This window comes from Pygocentrus nattereri, chromosome 24, assembly GCF_015220715.1.
Source record: "Pygocentrus nattereri isolate fPygNat1 chromosome 24, fPygNat1.pri, whole genome shotgun sequence".
Lineage (NCBI taxonomy): Eukaryota > Metazoa > Chordata > Actinopteri > Characiformes > Serrasalmidae > Pygocentrus > Pygocentrus nattereri.
This window is the reverse complement of record NC_051234.1, coordinates 19,458,944-19,479,341: the sequence shown is the minus strand read 5'-3', so window position 1 is coordinate 19,479,341 and position 20,398 is coordinate 19,458,944. Positions and strand designations below refer to the sequence as shown.

The 20,398-nt window shown below is 37.2% G+C and overlaps 1 protein-coding gene across 5 annotated transcripts in view; it reads right to left on the bottom strand.

Annotated features, from left to right (window-relative positions):
* The window catches only part of neto1l (neuropilin (NRP) and tolloid (TLL)-like 1, like), a 151,067-nt gene that overhangs the window by 48,442 nt on the left and 82,227 nt on the right, over positions 1-20,398 (bottom strand). For all 5 annotated transcript variants that reach the window (XM_017696235.2, XM_037533787.1, XM_017696236.2 and 2 more), the window contains exons 5-6: positions 657-698; positions 426-553 (exon numbers count right to left, since the gene is read on the bottom strand). In XM_017696235.2, the coding sequence (XP_017551724.1) occupies positions 426-553; positions 657-698 (170 nt within the window). The remainder of the gene's footprint in view (positions 1-425; positions 554-656; positions 699-20,398) is intronic.

Here is a 20,398-nt window from a genome sequence, read left to right as displayed (position 1 = left end):
TGGCAATTGGCACACTGCAGCTTGTTTGATCAATTCACTCCTCGCTGTTCCCTCCTCTCTTTCCGCGCAAGCAAGTATATGTACTTTAATATGTAGCTGATTGACAACAAAACTGTGCTGATTTTAAACCAAACTATCACTTTCACAATTATAGCCATAACAGTGAAAAAGGTAGCTGGCCCTTTCTTCAGAAGATCCATCTCCAGTGATGCCACAGCCATCCGTGGTCAAGAATCCAAGAGATCCTCCCTCATACCTAAATATAATGCTAGCCATATAATGCCAACGGGTGTCTGTTAGCTAATATTAGCAGTCTCCTCCAAGTGTGCAAACATATGCTAGTTTTTGCCATCCCAACCTGGCATCTTGCAATAGAGGGAAACCCCCCAAAAAACTATATGAAGTAGCTGTGGCAAGTCAGTCACCTTAGAGCGAGGGGGTGCTCTGATGAACCATTTGCAGTCCACTGCCTCCGTCTGAGATGCTTTACCATCTTTGGAAATTTGCTGCGATTCGATGACGCCTTCAGACCCACCCATTTCAAACTCACAAACTACAGAGAGAGAGAGTGAGAATGTTAGCAGAGGTGAAAGGCACACGGTATGGACTGTAAGCTGTGGAGATTTTAGAGGAGAATAATAATAAAGCATACGTACAAGGAAGAGGCTTGGGGATGCCCATGTCTTTAAAGTCAGGATCTAAAAAAGAAAATGCAAAATATTTTAGTGCAAAAACATCAGAATCATACCATTGGTTCATTACGACTGATCATGAGATGTAAACAATGTCATTCATAATTGTTGAATGTGATGATGAATTGTAGTAAAATAGTAAATCTAAAAAGTACATTTTTTTGGGGGAATATTTTTCTTATTAATATTGTACCAGTAATTGCATCAACTAAAAAAAGGAAGGATCATACTTCAGTCTGGCTATTTATAACTTCCATTTTGCCATCTTATATCTCTGTTTACCACTGTCATAATAAACACAGAGTATGTTTATTATAAGAGTATCTGTTTATCTGTATTTAGTGTAAAATAAGATGATTTTCAATACTGCATGGGTCTTGTTTATTAAAGAATTACACTGCTGACACCTCATACACCCATTATTGTCTACAGTATAACTGTAAGGTCATGTAAAGGTCAAAGACAGCAGACAAAACAAGCACCATTTGTCAACTGATTTTGTTACTATTGATAATCATAAGTTATAAAACCCACTCCTTTGCCTGTAAACCCGTCTAGGGCGTAACAACACCACTGTGAACCATTCTGACTCTTAGGTTTCTCCAGTATCAAACCACTTTGCATGACTTTGTTTACATCTTAACCCTTGCATTATGCAGAAAGCATTTTCAGAACCTAGGAATAATGGGTTTCATCCAATATCAGATTGGATTTCTCCCAGTTATGGCATGTAAGGTGATTTATAAACATTATTTTTATTGCTGTTTACTCTATTGCTGCTGTTGCTTCTACAGAGTATGTTCAGCTTAAAACTTTTGGCAACTCTGAACTTCCATTCATGCCAATAAAGCTATCTTGAATTGCATCCACATTATTTACTCCATTGCATTGCTGCCACTGAAACGCCCCTGCCGTATTGCACTAACAGAGCAGATACACACACAGGCTAATTAAAAGGAAAGCGCAAAGCGCAACCAAACAGGCTAATATCACTAACAATGAGTGGAATCTAATAGTTGCCAATTAGCATGATGTCATTTGCATAATGTTAATTGGCAGCTATTCGCTTTCATTTATTTTTGGCAAATATTCACTGCACATACTGAATGTTTTGGCACATATGGACATTATGTGGACAAATATATCAGGATAAGACAGTCAGATTTGGCCTAGTTTACTTTGCTTTCTCTCCACAAGGAATAAAATGTCCCCACAACCACATAACATTAATGCTTTCATCATCCTGGGGGGATTCAGTCACCTGAAGGAGCTTAATACACGCATGCACACACCAAGTAATAAATTGGTTTGGAGAGGGAAAGTGTCCCTGTGTGACCTACTGTTTTCCTCCAGCAGCTACAGCAGTCTCGACCTGCCTCATAATACAGAATTGAACTCGGTAAGGAAAACCTCACCAGTCTTTGTTTTGTTGTTTTATTCAGAATCAGGCTTTATAGGCTATGAATACTCACTGGCCACTTTATTAGAAACACCAACCTTACACTTCTACTCACTGGCCACTTTATTAGAAACAGCAACCTTGTACTTCCACTAACTGGCCACTTTAATACAAACACCAACTTGCACTTCCACTCACTGGCCACTTTATTAGAAACACCAACCTTGCACTTCCACTCACTGGCCACTTTATTAGAAACACCAACCTTGTACTTCCACTCACTGGCCACTTTAATACAAAAATCAACCTTGTACTTCTACTCACTGGCTACTTTATTAGAAACAGCAACCTTGTACTTCCACTAACTGGCCACTTTAATACAAACACCAACTTGTACTTCCACTCACTGTCCACTTTATTAGAAACACCAACCTTGCACTTCCACTCACTGGCCACTTTATTAGAAACACCAACCTTGCACTTCCACTAACTGGCCACTTTAATACAAACACCAACCTTGTACTTCCACTCACTGGCCACTTTATTAGAAACACCAACCTTGTACTTCCACTAACTGGCCACTTTATTAGAAACACCAACCTTGTACTTCCACTCACTGGCCACTTTATTAGAAACACCAACCTTGTACTTCCACTAACTGGCCACTTTATTAGAAACACCAACCTTGTACTTCCACTAACTGGCCACTTTAATACAAACACCAACCTTGTACTTCCACTCACTGGCCACTTTATTAGAAACACCAACCTTGTACTTCCACTAACTGGCCACTTTATTAGAAACACCAACCTTGTACTTCCACTAACTGGCCACTTTAATACAAACACCAACCTTGTACTTCCACTCACTGGCCACTTTATTAGAAACACCAACCTTGTACTTCCACTCAATGGCCACTTTATTAGAAACACCAACCTTGTACTTCCACTAACTGGCCACTTTAATACAAACACCAACCTTGTACTTCCACTCACTGGCCACTTTATTAGAAACACCAACCTTGTACTTCCACTCACTGGCCACTTTATTAGAAACACCAACCTTGTACATCCACTCACTGGCCACTTTATTAGAAACACCAACCGTGTACTTCCACTCACTGACCACTTTATTAGAAACACTTACCTTGTACTTCCACTAACTGGCCACTTTAATACAAACATCATCCTTGTACTTCCACTCACTGGCCACTTTATTAGAAACACCAACCTTGTACATCCACTCACTGGCCACTTTATTAGAAACACCAACCGTGTACTTCCACTCACTGACCACTTTATTAGAAACACTTACCTTGTACTTCCACTCACTGGCCACTTTATTAGAAACACCAACCTTGTACTTCCACTCACTGGCCACTTTAATACAAACATCATCCTTGTACTTCCACTCACTGGCCACTTTATTAGAAACACCAACCTTGTACGTCCACTCACTGGCCACTTTATTAGAAACACCAACCGTGTACTTCCACTCACTGACCACTTTATTAGAAACACTTACCTTGTACTTCCACTCACTGGCCACTTTATTAGAAACACCAACCTTATATTTCCACTCACTGGCCACTTTAGTAGAAATGCCTTACTGCTGAAGTTTTTACACACGTCAGTGTCACTGCTGGGTTAAAAAATGGACCACTATGCAAAAATATCCAGCTATGAGTAGCTCTGTGATCAGAAACTGAACATTTAGGAAGTGTCAACACAAACAGTGCATCAAGAGATGAGCTACAGTTTGTACAGTCTGATGGAGCTACATGAGAAAGGTTTGTGATAAAGTGGCTGGTGGGTATATGTCACAATCACAAAGAAAACTATATGGTTTTCTTTTACTCATTCACACCTTCATAAATAAAAAGTGTGCACAGTATTTGGTATACACACTATACCAAACGAGTGGTGGACAAAGTACACAAGTGAAGTACTTGAGTGAAAGTAGAGATAGCTTTGAAAAGATATTACTCTAGATTACTAGAAGTATGTATATATTAGGTATATAGATGTTTTACTTGGGTTAAAGAACAAAAGGAAATGTTTTCAAATGTATTTATGTATCACAAGAAAAAGAATTGTGAGATATTTTTTAAAAATTCTTGAGTCCTCAGTTTAGAAAATGGGCTAAAATTCACTCCTGGGACATCAGCTGATTTAAAAATACCCTCCACAATGCTGCAATATTCAGTATTCAGGGGAGCAGTTTAGTGAAAGGGAAAGATTTTTTCCTTAATTTATTTGTGAAAGTGCATCATATTCTTTGATATATTAGACCATTCTTTTCAACGGAATTAGTTCAAACTGCAGCCTCACAGTAAAAATGTAAATAAACAATGTAAAAGTATTTAGGGCTTAGATATTAACACACATTATGTTCTGATTTCTTTTAAACCTTGGCATTACTGACACAGTAAACAGCTTGATATACACACTAAATTATCATTAAAAGGGTATTTTTTCTAAGGAAGTGTCTGTTACAAACCCGTAAATGTCAACTTGTGAAAGTAATACTTCTTGCAATGTTCTTTTTAAGGTTGAAAAACTAAGATTTGTGATGAGCTTAATTTTTAAATAATAAAAAAAAACTTTAATACTTTAAACTTTAACTCTAAATATGCTATCCCATGTTTTCATGTCACTACTGAACACAGTTTTACTATGTACATGGAGCCTTATTTTAGCCATGCACCTGCACTTCAGAGCAGGAACTGAGACTGCATCCATGTCCCTCATGGCCACATGGTCAGCAGTTATATTCTATTGTAAATGTGTCTGATAATCAGTGTGAACATGTTTGCTAGTCATATACTGGCAAAATTAGCTAAAATGGTCAAAATCAAAACATCTGGTTGATTGTTTATAAGTGACAAAATCATTTATTAAAAAAATAAACATAATTAAGTTAAAAGAATAAATCTAGCAAAAGGATTTTAATTTATAGTCCAATTTATAGTCCAAATGATCAGCAAAATGATCCTAATATGTAAAATCTGGTGACATTTTACTGTTAAACGTTCTGCAAGTAAATAATTTTCTAAAATAATGTATTTACTGTTCACCACTGACTAACATAATGTAACAAAAGGTAACAAACAGAATAGACCTCTTAAAATCCTTAAAAATATGACCTATTATTCAGTAACTACAGGGACTTCAATTGAAACTAGCTGAGCTATTCTTAGGTTTTAGAAGTGTATAATGAAACGATGGGCCTGCTGGTGGGCCCTGGACAATTAAGGGGTTAAACGTAGTAGTGCAATGTGACAATACTATAGAAAATCACTCTAATTAACTTTGTCATGGGATGCTGGGTCCACCTCAATGATACATTTTGGCACATGTGGATGTAAATGTAGTAGCCAGCATGCCTGGGAATTTCAAAAATGACTTCACACTGTTCACCACTCATTCTAGTCAAAGGAAATCATGCTGGGAATTCATATTAGGCTGTGACCTGGCTTAGCCTAACCAGCTACAATGACAGATTGAACATATATTATACAATAAGGGTATAATGAGAGAGAGAGAGAGAGAGAGAGAGAGAGAGAGAGAGAGAAGACAAAATAGTTAATAAATCACTTTAAATTCAATTCCATAAGTATATATTATAGTACAGATTCCACATACTTGTAGTATAGTTAATTAAATTCAGTGTATTACATATTTTTATAGGTATACTATAACGTTCTGTACATGATAGTAAAAGAAACGTCTGTATGACCCAAAAATGTGTTTTATTCACATTTTTGGCTGCATTTTGTCCGTTTTATTATCAGTTCATTTTCAGTGCTACACTGCTTTCTTGGTTATTATAAGTCAGTTTATGATTGAAAATGTCATAGATTTTACAGAATCTAATCAACTATTTGAAACCTATAGAATATTAGCAACATTTTATGCCTTTATCTACAATAAAACCGAAGGATTACTGAAAACAGCACCACTCAAAGGGTTTTCTATGAAAGGAGGACTGGCTGAGGACAGTTTAGAAAAGGTGTCATACAAATATGTTGGAAACTCAGGCTGTGACTCGCCTCAGCCTAACCAGCTACAGAGCGAGAATAATGAAAGAATGAACAGATATTACAGAACAAGGGTATAAGGAGAGAGAGAGAGAGAGAGAGAGAGAGAGAGAGAGAGAGAGACAGAGAGAGAAAATTGCTATATCAAATGAAGTTCACTGCCAGTATGAAGATGAGATGTGTGATCAAAGCAGAGAAGAGTGTGGAAATGGGACCGCAGCTCTGGCATTTACATTCACAATCAGACTCTCACTCAGTCTCTTCAAACTGAATCCGGACGCTTGGCTGCTCTTTGAAAACGCGCCCAGCTGGATCCCGAAAATCACAAATCACGACGGACACGTCAACGGCTCCTAATCCACAGATATACACAGCAAAATCTGCGCTGTTAAATTAGCAAACAGCGCTCATGTGGCTTTAGACAAGCCCCCACCTTGCGCAACACTAATTAATTAGTGGCTAGTGCTGTGTTAGCATAACAACTGAGTAGCTCATTAGTGGCTAGTGGTGTGCTAGCAGTAACAACGCTAGCTAGCTAGTATAACTTTTATCCAGGCTGAAATAAACACAATACAAGTTCAAGACTCATTCAACACATTTGAATGTGTACAGACCCATAAAGGAATGTCTACAGGATAAATGTTATAGTAATTTACTGTATGCCTACTGAAACAAAACAAAACAAAACAAAACAAAACAAAACAAAACAAAACAAAACAAAACAAAACAAAGAGCTCAGACAAGCATCCATGCTGATATGGTTTATGCTAATGCTGGTCATGCTGGTTGACCACCATACCAGCATCCAAAACACAGAATATGTTGGTAACCAGCTATGCTAGTTTAGCTGTTTAGGGTTTTATACTGGATACTACAAAAGTATTGTAGATAAGTTCAAGACAGTAGAGGTGAAAAATATAGATTGTATAGCTTCATAGAGTCTTACATTCCTTGGAACCACCGCTGGTTCCAAAATATACTTTGTCATATTCTTCATAACTTTCATATTTCAGAAGCTACATTAATAAAGTAGATGTCAAATGCAGTGATGGACAGTAACTAAGTAAATGTAATTCGTTACTGTACTTAAGTAGGTTTTTTTGTGTATCTGTTCTTTACTTAAGTATTTCCATTTTGGGCAACTTTTTACTTTCACTCCACTACATTTTGAGAAATCTGTCATTCCTTTTGGTTTCTGTGTGTATAAAAATGTAACATGTCAAAACAAAAGAAGTGCAAAGCAAGAACACCAATCAGGGCACAGCGGTCACTGTTCTGAGCTTGTTTTGACCCAGTGCAAGCACATGGTTCAACGTCAGTGCAGCAGTGTAAAAATTTGGGAGCACATACGTCCCTAAATGATGAACTAACCTAACTTTGTGCAAATAGACCACAATATAGAAATATGTACACATATGCAGTCGTGACTGACTCATCTTTTTTCTGAATTTATACAAACACCATTTCATTTTATAGTAAATTAGTTTGGGCTGGTTTATGTTTATGAACAGAGACCTACAGATCAATACAGTAAAAGGAAAAGTTATTTGTGATCCTGAGTTTAAAGCCAGTTTTTACTCAACTTGTAACTAATTTACAAAGTAATCTTAAACTGAAACTTTTCTTGTTTGTAAAAGTGATTTCAGAGCCACTCTGTGTTTTGTGCTTATGATCATTTTAATAGACGTCAGTGTCACTAATTAGTGACGTTCTATTAAAAGACTGGTTTATCAAGTGAGACACTGGAGGACTTTCACCTAAAATGAGTTCATGAAGCGAGTCTTGTTATAAAAATGATAACAGGACATCAGAGCCATAATTCATCTTTTAGTACTTTTACTTTTGATACTTAAGTACATTTGAAGGTAAATACTTTAGTACTTTTACTCAAGTTGAGGTCTAGAGTAAGGACTTCTACTTTTACTGGAGTAATATTTTACCTTGGATATCTCTACTTTAACTCAAGTACATGATTTGTGTACTTCGTCCACCTCTGGTCATATGAGAGCTGTAACTGTTTTCTTTCCAGACAAATAGATGGGTAATGTAATTTTAAACCTTTATAATAAAAGAAGCCAGACTCACTATTTTTTGTCAACTGAAAGTCAACCCATTTTTCCACAAATCTGGGGTATAAACTTTAAACAGAGGGTGTCTCTTCTATGATATACTCTGTAAAAATGATTTTTATAAAATAATACAAAGAGTGTCTAAGATTTTTGGCTTTCAGCAGTAAATTGTAAGTATATCGCAATATGTGTCGATCATAAAACACGTTCTGTTAATTTGAGAGGAGCTTTTACAAAAATAAATAAATAAATAATTTATTTCATGCAGTTACTGAATAATTTGCCTTATAGTTTGGTCATGTAAACTCAGATGGAAAAACCAAAATATAGCCTGAAGAATAAGAGGTTAAAATATTTCTAAAGAGCTGAAAAATGCTATTTATTCTTGTTGTGCTAACATGATATTTAGGTAGCTAACTAGTTGTCTGTAGAGTCAACTCCTGTAGAGTCACTCCAACTTTTAACTCTAACTTTTCGAGAACCGTGCTAGCATGCTTAACCTTTACCTAAGATGGTTTGAGACATTGGAGTCATTTTAAATTCATTATGAGTTCTTTTTAACATAAGTGTAGCTCTTTTTGGTTAGGATTGTAATGATTTAAGAGCAAGTTTATAATAGTTAATAATTACGCTAGGGGCTTAGTTAGCTAGACAATCTATATAGATAGCTAATAACATTCTGCATTTGAGGTTGATGGCTCAGACACTCGGGACACTCCTAAATGCTATCTATTTTCAGACTTGTTTTCTGTTTACAGTTATTAAATATTACTGATGTGTAGGATGTTGCCATTCAAATACAGTGTTGGTGTTTACCTTTCCATGCATGTAGGACTAATTCCGTTATATCACTATGTCTAGATTTCTCTTAAAAAAATTTAAGAAATAGAAGAAATCTTTATCAAAATACTACAACAGTAGTTCATGCAAAAACCATGCTCTCTTTTAATTTTCAAAACAAAGAAAAACCAGCATAGACCACCATGGCCTGGTCACCAGCAAAACCAGCACATGCTGTATTTTGGTTGCTGGTATGTTGACCTGCATAAACCAGGTTAGATACAAAACAAGTTTCACATTACTGACCCCACACTTCATTACATGTTCACATGGGAAGAGTGGGGAACAGTGGTTCCGTTTTTGGCAATCTGTGATTCAAGTGTCAAACTTTAACCACCTCCTCTCCTGTGCCCCCGACCCCCCACCACTTCTGCACTTTCACATTAGCACTCTGCCATGCCTGGTGAAATTAAGCCATTGCTATAGGGTCACTCAAAGCAAAAGTATTTTAGTTTTCGGTCCAAGTCTGATAAAAGTCTGAAATGCATTATGAACGATCTGGATTCATTTGAAAGAGCGATCCAAATACTGGTGCTGTATGCAGTCCACGCTACACAGTATGCCATCCCATGAAATAGCCCTGATGATGCTGTGATTGTTCATGACTTGCTGATTAGCACCAATTACTGAAATCCCTAATAAAAACCCACACTGTCTTCCATACGCTCTCTCACCCACACATTTCTTTTCAGATGTCCGGCACGTTCCATCAAAGGCGCCTGTCTCTGCCTCTTCTTTTCACTCATGCTGTGAGTGCTGTCTCTCAGAGAGCGGGGAGAAGAAAGGGTGTTTGAGTGGAGGGGTGTTATCTGATGTGCATGTGCTCTCTATCTGATGATCTGGTAAAAGAGGTTCTGACACTGTTTACACGGTCAGCTGTGTGATCGCCACAAGCCGGAGGGGAGAGGCTGTCTGTGTGTATGTGAGACTGTGGGCTAAAGCACATGCTGTGAGCTGTCAATCACAAACAAAGCACACAGGGGAATTAAAATTACAATAGAGGCAGAGTCAGTGTAATAAAGACCAATATGGTAAAGTGAGTTTCTGAGGGAGGAACAGTGAAACGAATCAAAGTAAGTGGACAGGACTCTGAGTAGGGGAAAGTGCATGTATGCATGAATGGATGGGTGGATGGACGGATTGTAGCTTTCACTCTACTCTATTTTTTATTTGTATGTTTTTTTTTAACAATAACTATTTTAATGCAAAACTAACAAAAATCACACATTAAATAACATACTGAGTAATGCATCATCTTTTGAAAACTACTTCACCTGTCATTTTAATAAATATTACTGTAAATATGTACATTTTTAAGCTCCTTCTGGTGTATGTTCATTGCATGCTAATAGCGTCCCTTGTGGCAGAAACTACAGACTGTAACACGTGCATGAGTGAATGATTATCAAAGCCATGCCCTTGGGAGGAATGAACCTTAGGTCACCATGCCCAATGCCAAGCGTGGGCCAAGGGAATATAAAGCCCACCCAAAAATAAAGCTATGAAGCAGTGAAGCTGCATTCTGTGTAGTAATGAAGTTCCATTCAGTACCTTTGGGATGAGCTGGACTGGTGTAGAACTGATCATTCAACATCAGTAACTGACCTCACTAATGCTCTAGTGGCTGAATCCAATCAAATCCTCACAGCAATGTCCCAGTATAGAGGCTGTTACTGCTATCATCACCAATCTTTCAGAAAATATGTCTATATTTTATTCAGACTGAAAGGCTGCAGTGGTAAAATCAAAGTGGCAGCTGGTTAATGAAACACTGACCTTGGGGGTCAAGTGAGCTGGTTACTGCACTGATTTATGATGAGAGTTTGACATCATTTAACCCGGAAGGTGCAGGCAGTCACATGGACCTACACAGTTTATTACAGGCAACACTAGCACTATCGGTTACAGAAACTTTCTAAAGATTACTTAGCTCTGTTAAAGGAATATTCCAAGTTTTTAACTAACCTCTATCTTCCACATCTGTAATATAAAGCCAGTTACCACAGACGACAACTTCAAAGGGCTTGCCTGAATGTAGCAAAGGATAAAAAAATCTTTTGGCTCAAAACAGGCCTACATATAAGCAGATGGGCAGTTGCTTCAGACGGAAGCAGGCCGAGGTTTTCTTTAACTCTTGCGCTGCGCTTGCATGTTTCCAATGCATCTGTGAAAACACTGCCATGGTGAGACAGTGCAAGAGTCAAAGAAAAAAAAGATCAATGACTGGCAGTTGAGAGCTTTAGCAGTCAACTGTTCACATAAAGGTGAATCTCACCAATTTTTCAAAGTTTCTGTACACGTGGTCTAGAACAAAGTCGTTCAGAGTGGACTGACATGAAATGGTTGATCGCAGAAAAACTCACCAATTCTGTTTTCTTTACTGCGGTGGCGATAGGAACCAGGTCACAATAACTACAACACAGTCTCTTTACTGTTCAAAACCACCATTGAACCCACACATGCCTTTTTTCTATGTGATGTTGATGATGATAAGGTAGTGGTAAATCTTAAAAAAAAAAAAAAGTCTTAAAAATAAGTCAAAACCTTCTCAAAACTAACATTGAACAATATCTCAGATATCAGACAGTGTGTTCATAGCCATTTCAATTAATAACTTTCTGTGAGGGAGCTTTTAGAGGTGGATGTTTGGTTCCTGTCACTACCATTATGAACAATTCTGACTCTGTAAATTTCTCTAGAATGGAGCATTTAACACTAAACCTGTCGGACTGACTTTGATTTGTTTGCATCTTAACCAATTATTCATGCAAACATTTTTTTAAATTGGTGGACTTCCCCCTTAAGATCCAAAAGGATTCTTTTAATATGGTGTTATTTTTGCTTTTTGCTGTAATTAGTCAAGTCAAACAGCCTTTATTGTCATTCCTCAATATAACTTGTATACATTAGAACTTAGTTTCATTCATTAGGCCCCACAACACACAACAGCAGCACATTACACAAGACTGAGTGCAGATACACAACAGTGCAAGAATATACAGTAAATATACCAGGCAATACATATACAGAACAATAAATACAACACACAATAAATAATAGACTGGTCAGCAAATCATATACAATGACCAGCCACTTTATAAAACCACCTCATTGTTTCTGAATTCACTTGTCCACTTTATCAGCTTCACTTTCTAGTTCTACAAATACACACTGTAGTCCATCTGTTTCTCTGCATACTTTGTTTGGACAACTTCACCATGTTCTTCAATGGTCAGGACCCCCACAGAGCAGGTATTATTTGAGTGATGGATCATTCTCAGCACTGCAGTAACACTGACATGGTGGTGGTGTGTTAGTGTGTGTTGTTAGTGTGTGTTTTCTCTTTATCTTTGTTTTAAATGATCAAAGTGTTTATTCTTTTACATAAATGGTTGCAACTATAACAACTGCAATTTCCCTCTGGGATCAATAAAGGATTCTGATTCTGATTCTGATTGTGTTGGTACAAGTGGATCAGACACAGCAGTGCTGCTGGAGTTTTAAACACTGTGTCCACTCATTGGTTATCATTAGACACTCCTACCTTGTCAGCCCTCCTTATAGATGTAAAGATGTGGCTCATTTACTGCTGCACAGTTTGTGTTGGTCATCCTCTAGACCTTCATCAGTGCCCACAGGATGCTGCTCACAGGATGCTGTTGGCTGAATATTTTTGGGTTGGTGGCATCACTAACATGGTGATATAGCATGGTAGAATGTGCAGTGCTGGTGCAAGTTGATCAGACACAGCAGCACTAGTAGGCGGAGCTGATAAAACGGACAATGTAGAAACAAGTAGGTGGTTTTAAAGAAGTGGACTGGTGTCAAAGCAGTATGTGAGCGGTGAAGGGACTAGTGCCATAGTGTCAACTGTAAACTGTACAGAAAGATTACAAGATTATAAATAATAAGTCTTAAGATGATTAGTAAATGAACAGTAGGAATGCAAGTTTAAGTTGATTCCATAGTTACAGAGTCTGTTTTGTACCTTTCAATGTCAAAAAACATGGCAAAAATATAAAGCTTGTTTTTTTTCTTTCCATACAACAAGACTATACACACAACAATAACTTTCCATCAACTTCAAATCATAAAATATCTCCTTTTCTACTCACAAACACTAATGTGGTGTGTACTGAAGTTTCAGAATCTGCACTTTCCAGCAGTGTTTCAGTGAGCTATGAGAAATAATTAATATAAATTGACAACATAAAAGAAGCAGAAGGCTCTACATCCACTCTGTAGTGTGGAGGCCTTGCGGCAAAGCTTGCATTATGAAAAGCAGCCCAGAAATAGTCATCTAATAAAGATGCTAAAGCCAAAGCAAAAGGCTGCAGACTAAATCACAGATTATACTGAGTCAGTGCAAGAAAAGTATTATTTTGCTCATTCCCACATTCAGATGGTGACAATACTCCTGAGCTCAGTGCCAGTAAATCACGCATGAATCTCTCCAGCGGGAGACTGATAAACAAAAAAGTGACATACAGAGTTAAAATGACTAATAGCCAGTGGGGAGACAGTTGTTCGTATCCTTAAGTGACTCTACATCCATTTCAATGCGCTTTGAAAAGTATAATTCAGTCAAATGGTTTCAAAATGGATTTGCAAACAGAATGAAAGAGGTTGCACCAGGGCTACGGCTAATCATTTTTACCACTTGATAATTTATTCAAATAAATAGATGACTGGATATCAATTACTACAGATAAGAAGTTGGAGTTAAAAAGGAGTGGTCCAGACATCAACAAAAAAGCAACAGATCATGACAAAAAAAGTAACATTAAGCACCTGCCAAGAAATATACACAGTAATATTAACTATAAATATATTGCGGTTTTGTTTTACGAACTACGGTTATAAGTGTACAAGTTTGTGGATGACCCAGCCTACAACAGCATGCTGGTCTAGTGCTGGTTTAGCTAGTCACTTAGTATGGTTTTACTGGTTGACCAGCATCCAAAACCAACATGTCCTGGTTTTTCTAGCATTTTGGAACCCATGGTCTATAATTGATCCAAGGAATTTGCTGGAGCTAAATGAATAGATTCTGGCTTCATGACATCATAATTAATTTGCATAGTGGATAAAAACTGAACTGGGCTTATTGATTGTTGCCCTCTCACAATTTTGCTTGCTGCTTGTCACCAAGTGACAGCTACAAGTCACGTAATCCTATAGGAAATGACCAGTTTTGGTTGGTTTTAGCTAGTGTCGTGTAGAACTTGACTGACGTAGCTAGTTTTTAACTGAACTATTGTGTTAGTGGGTGATATGGTATAGCAAATAATACTGCTACTTTCCACATAGTAGACATTCTAGGGCAAGATCACCATATCACACCAACACTATACCATTATATATGATCCATATATAATGTATATTTGTCAAATATTTATAATGTAATCTTATCAACTTAATTACTTTTTGTAAATATACACTCAATCCTTAATTGATACCTGTAACACATTTCAAAAAAGTTGGGACAGGAGCAGTGCAAGACTAGAAACACTGTGACATGTTCGAAAAACATCTTTGAAGGCTGATAAAATTATGCTCTGATATAAAATCAGTATCCAGCAAAGGCCTAGTATTTATGAACAAGGATGGGTTGGAGCTCGCTATTTTGCCAAAAATGTGTTGTTAAAAAAATTCCAACTGCTTAAAAATAACATTCCTCAGCCAGGGATTGCAATGATTAGGTATTTCACCTCTAACAGCGCATATCATCAAAAAATTAAGGGGTTGGGGTCTCTGTGCATCAAGAAAAAGGCCACAAACCACAAATGAAAGCTTGTGACCTTCAACCTCTCAGACCACACAGTCTCGAAAATATATTGACAAAGCAATATCAATAAAAACTGCATTCAACCAATCACAAGTTAAGGTTGTGCTAAACACAGTGGAAATCAAACGTCAACAATGTCCCGAAACACAACCGACTTCTCTGGACTTACGCTCATCTGAAATAGACTGATGCACAATGGAAATGTCTTTTGTGGTCATACCAGTCCATGTTTCAGATTGTTTATGGAAATAACGGATGTCATGTTATCTGGGCCAGAGAAGAAAAGGACTATCCAGATTGTTACTAGCGTAAAGTTCAAAATCCAGCATCTGTCATGTTAACATACGTGAATGTCACGTATTATGAACTACACACCTGTGGCTGATAAGCAACAGTTGCACATCAGTTTTTAATTTTTTCAACAAGAGGCAGTCAGACAGACAAAATGATGTGGCAATTAGGGTGAAAAGATAAAGATAATTATTATTACTACTGTATTTACAGCATTACTGTGTTAGTATTTCACAAATATACAATAAATGCAATTAATGCAACACTGTGGTAATAAACAATAGCATCTTATTGACTCATTTAATCCCTGTTATTATGTGACCACTGTGTTTCAGCATTATAGCTAAAATAACCATTATAGCTAAACCATTATACCTAAAAAAAACACATAATATTCTCTTTATAACTGCATTCTGCACTCACTAGCAGGCTAGGTAGCACAAAGCTATAGCGGGCTATCAAGCTAATGCTACAATAAGACAGACTTTAAGCTCAAGCTTTTAAATGAAGTAGTACTTAAAAAGTGAGTCATAAAAAGTAAAGAATTCTTACATGCCTAATACAAGCTACAAATGTCCCTATTTAAACTAGAGCTGTCATCAAAAATCTTACATAGTGCCGAGCTAGGCCTGCTAGCTTTGACGCTAAAAAAGACAGCTATCATGGAGAAAATACAAGGAAGCACATTATCGAAGCACTGGTTTAAAAAAGAGATTTCTACATTCTACATTAGACAGCTATGTAATGCCATGGCTTTAAGGTTCTCTCACTATGTCTGACTAATGTAAACATAATTAAAAAGTTTTAATGAAACTACTATATTAGCGTGAGTAGTTGGTGAAGGCTATAAATAGGATCCTCTCACTAAAGCCTTGTTCTCACACACGTTCAGGTTTCTGTTGACAGATCGCTTAAGCTACAAACAGCTGCTCACATGTATTCAAGCATCCCATCGATTAACATTATTGATATTTTTATCTATTCTCACATTATTATTATGTTAGGATGTTATAACTGTTCTATGTATTGTCTGTTTACATTTCACCAAAAGTTCTGTCCTGTCATAAGTCACTCAAAGCATTACAGTGGACAGGAATAAGGTGGACAATCTAGCAAAGATGAATGGGATCTTAATGGATTATTAGTGGGTCATATATAGTGGGTCTATAAGGTAGAAACACCTACCGTATAGACCCAATATATATGTGTACAGTTACAGACTGTTACCACACGATTTATTAGCCCTCTATTACATTTCCCACTCGGCGGTTTCTGAGCACAGGACCACTGTTAACCACATATTATTTGTTTGGGGTGGGTTGTTGGGGGGTGGCGGGTTGATTTAATCTACAGTGTCATTTGGAATGCTTTTCTCCATGAATTGTGACATCAGATTCACACCAACACTAAAACTAATAAAAAGTCAAATATACTACTGAACATGCTTCGGGGTAAATGATCCCAAAAACATTACGTTCGTTGCAGTAAAGTAAGATAAATTTGCTTTACAGAGAAACTACCATTCAAATACAAATGAACTCTGAATGGAGGCTTTTGAAATTGTGGGAGTGATTTATGTATCTCTCAGCTTTCAGGAGGCATGAAGTCTCTGCAGGGCTGTATTTTGTGTCTTTGCTCTATGTAAATCTGCATAAATCAGAAGGGCACATGTTAAATGAGCAGACTGTGTAACCTATGAATTCTCACTGTGTGTGCGCGTGTCCTCAGATATGATCCACCCAACAGGAAACAGAATTATACAGCAAATGGAATCTGTGGTTCTGACATTGTAAAGTGCTTTTTACAAAAGTTCCATGTGCCATTTTTTAAAAGCAGACATATCAAGATTTGTGGCAAATTACTAATTTATTTATTTATATGGATCTTTCCACTGCATTCAATTGATTTAAAGAGTTTTAATAGTTAAAATTAAAGATTTTTTAACAGTTAAATTTGAACTGATCTGGAATTAAGACTAAAATCTTTTTGTTTTGAGTAACTCTATACCTTAATTATGTTTATTTTATTAAAATAATTGAGCATCCATTTTGCCACTGTGAGAGCAATCAAACCACCACCGTTTCAGTAGTGACAATTCAGACATTGGGACATATTTACTTCAAAACAATGGGATCCAACTGCTCACCATGCGGCCATGAGGGACAGGGATGCAGTCTTTGTGCTCTAAAATGCAGGGGTGTGGATAAAACAAGGATTTTACATTTTAATGCACAATTACTGTTAATTTACTGAATTAATATACTGGGTAAAAAGTAAATCATAAAATGTGGCCTCGAAAAAAGTAAGGGCACATTTTAAATGTTATGTTTTTTTCCAATATGGTAAACTCAGCAAATAAAAAGTAGATGTCTACTGAAATTTGCAGAAAAATGTCAAATTTACATTTATTCCCTGTAGAGGATGCGTTCACTTATTTTCACTTAGAAAATAAAAATGTTCATTTGACCAGAGATATTCAAACGTTTGCATAGGACTGTATATATATATATATATATATATATATATATATATATATATATATGTGTTTTTCAGTTTTTGACAGTACCTTTTGAAAGTACCTGTTACCCTTTACGTTGTGTGGGAATTTAATGATGGCCCAAAATGACTTGAAAAGATGTCCGGTTCCATTGACTTACATTAAAAGTAAAGTATATACATATATATATATATTATATATATATATTTATAACTTTGTATCTTCATTTTTATAATTTTTCAGTTTTTGACAAAGTAAGTTTTTTCTAAAGTTAGGTTTTGATCTGACAACAGTGATATATGCTTACACATATATACTACAGTTGGCATACATTATTTTTGATCCCCTGCACTGACAGTCCATGACTGAGGTGTCCTTGAGGTGTCCAATTGCTCCCCGGGCGCCATGGATAGGGCTGCCCACCGCTCCGGGCAAGTGTGCTCACTGCCCCCCAGTGCATGTGTATGTGCATACACTAGTGTGTATGTGGTGTTTCACTTCATGGATGGGTTAAATGTGGAGGTGGAATTTCCCCGTTTGTGGGATTAAAAAAGTATCACTTAAAAAAAAAAAGTATCACTTACACATATACAATACATATGGGACATATGACTCCAGGTCCTGAGAAGGTATAAAAACTAATAAATGTGTGTGTAATGGTGTGTGTGTGTCTGTGTGTGTGTGTAAGTGGCTGGCCTGCGCACACCTCTCACACCTAACACTCAGTTTGTAAAGCTTGGCTCAGTATGCAATCTTTTGAAGCGTTCAGTATTTACTCATACCGACAGACAGGAGAAATATGTTTCCTCTGAATGCTGAAATTGCATCGGCTCATGGCACCACTAAACCATGCAGGCCAATCTCACTGCTCTGTGCACACACTCACGAGTGCTATCAAACATATATACCCCCCTCCCCACCACCACCCCACACATTCGCCTGTCAACATGAAATGCTGCTGCTGAACCGTGTACAGATTATTCCTTTCAATAAACAAATCATGATGGGAGACTGCATCAGTGTTTCATCACTCATTCTTTGATTAATGCACACATGTATGCACAAGCTAGTTATAGAGACAGTTAGCACATACACATACACTTCCAGGCCACTGTATCAGAAACACCTACCTTCTGCTTCCACTTACTGGCCACTTTATTAGAAACACCTACCTTCTGTTTCCACTCACCGGCCACTTTATTAGAAATTCCTACCTTATACCTCCATTCACTTGCTACTTTATTAGACACACTTGCCTTCTACTTCCACTCACTGGCCACTTTATTCGAAACACCTACCTTCTACTTCCACTCACTGGCCACTTTATTCGAAACACCTACCTTCTACTTCCACTCACTGGCTACTTTATTAGAAACACCTACCTTATACCTCCATTCACTGGCCACTTTATTAGACATTCCTACCTTATACCTCCATTCACTGGCCACTTTATTAGACACACCTACCTTCTACTTCCACTCACTGGCCACTTTATTCGAAACACCTACCTTCTACTTCCACTCACTGGCCACTTTATTAGAAACACCTACCTTATAGACCCACTATATATATACAGTATGTCTACAGTTAAAGACCTTAGCACTTCTGTTACCACAGAATTTATTAGCTCACTGGTGACCACATATTATTTGGCTAAGAAACTGACCACTGATAAAGAACCAGTGGATGGCTGACACAAAGTGCACTATAACACAAACCTTCAAGTGGGTTATTGCTTTCAGACTGAGATAAAATATAATAAAATCCACAAATATTCAAAACAATGAATTGATGAAAAGTAATAATCACAATACACTTAAGTTCATTAATCATCCTTAAAACATACTTGATCAGTAGGATATAGTTGATAAGCAACATAATGGTCAAAGATTAACAGTATGTCATATATATTTCTAATATAAGTTAATCGATTTATATACTTATATAATCTAACTTATTAAGCCTTTAATAAAGTGCCTCATTGGCCAGGAGCCTTCCTCACTGCTATAACTGATTTCTATTTAGTTTCCGAATAATCAGCCCTGGTATCTAATTACTCAGGGATTCAAGAGGTTAATACACATTTCACCCATTCCCTGTTTTTTAAACGTTATTTAGATTTAAATATGCTCTTAAGATAAAGACATAGTGCTCATGCATTAGCTGAGTTCTTAAAGTGCTTCCTCACTATGTTTACCAGAGGTCTTGTTTCCTTTTGGCTGCTTCCTAGTGATATTTAAATAGAGGCTGATTAATATCTTCCAAGGTGCTAAATTGGTTGATCAAACTAATGAATTACTTCTATTAATCATTGTCAGACTCTGCTGAAGGCACTTTAAACCCTCCACTCAGTCTAGCAGCCTCAAACCACAGTGACTTATCAGTGAAGCCTTATCACTGCTGCATTATAACTAATTAATTACATGTGCTACATTATCACTGCTTCTCTATCACAGCTGCATTATCCCTGCTCCATCAACCATGCTGCATTATTACTGCTTTAATTATAGCTGCTGCAAAATTACTGCTACATGGTCACTGCTGCCTTATCTCTGCTGCACTATCACTGCTGCCTTATCACTGCTGCATTATAGCTGCAGCATAAATGCTGCTGCATGGTCACTGCTGCCTTATCTCTGCTGCATTGTGACTGCTGCATTACAGATGCTGCATTATCCCTACTTCATTATTGCTGCTACTTTATCACTGCTACCTTTTCGCCACTGCACTATCGCCACTGGATTATACCTGCTGCATTATAGCTGCTGCACTATTGTGTTGAA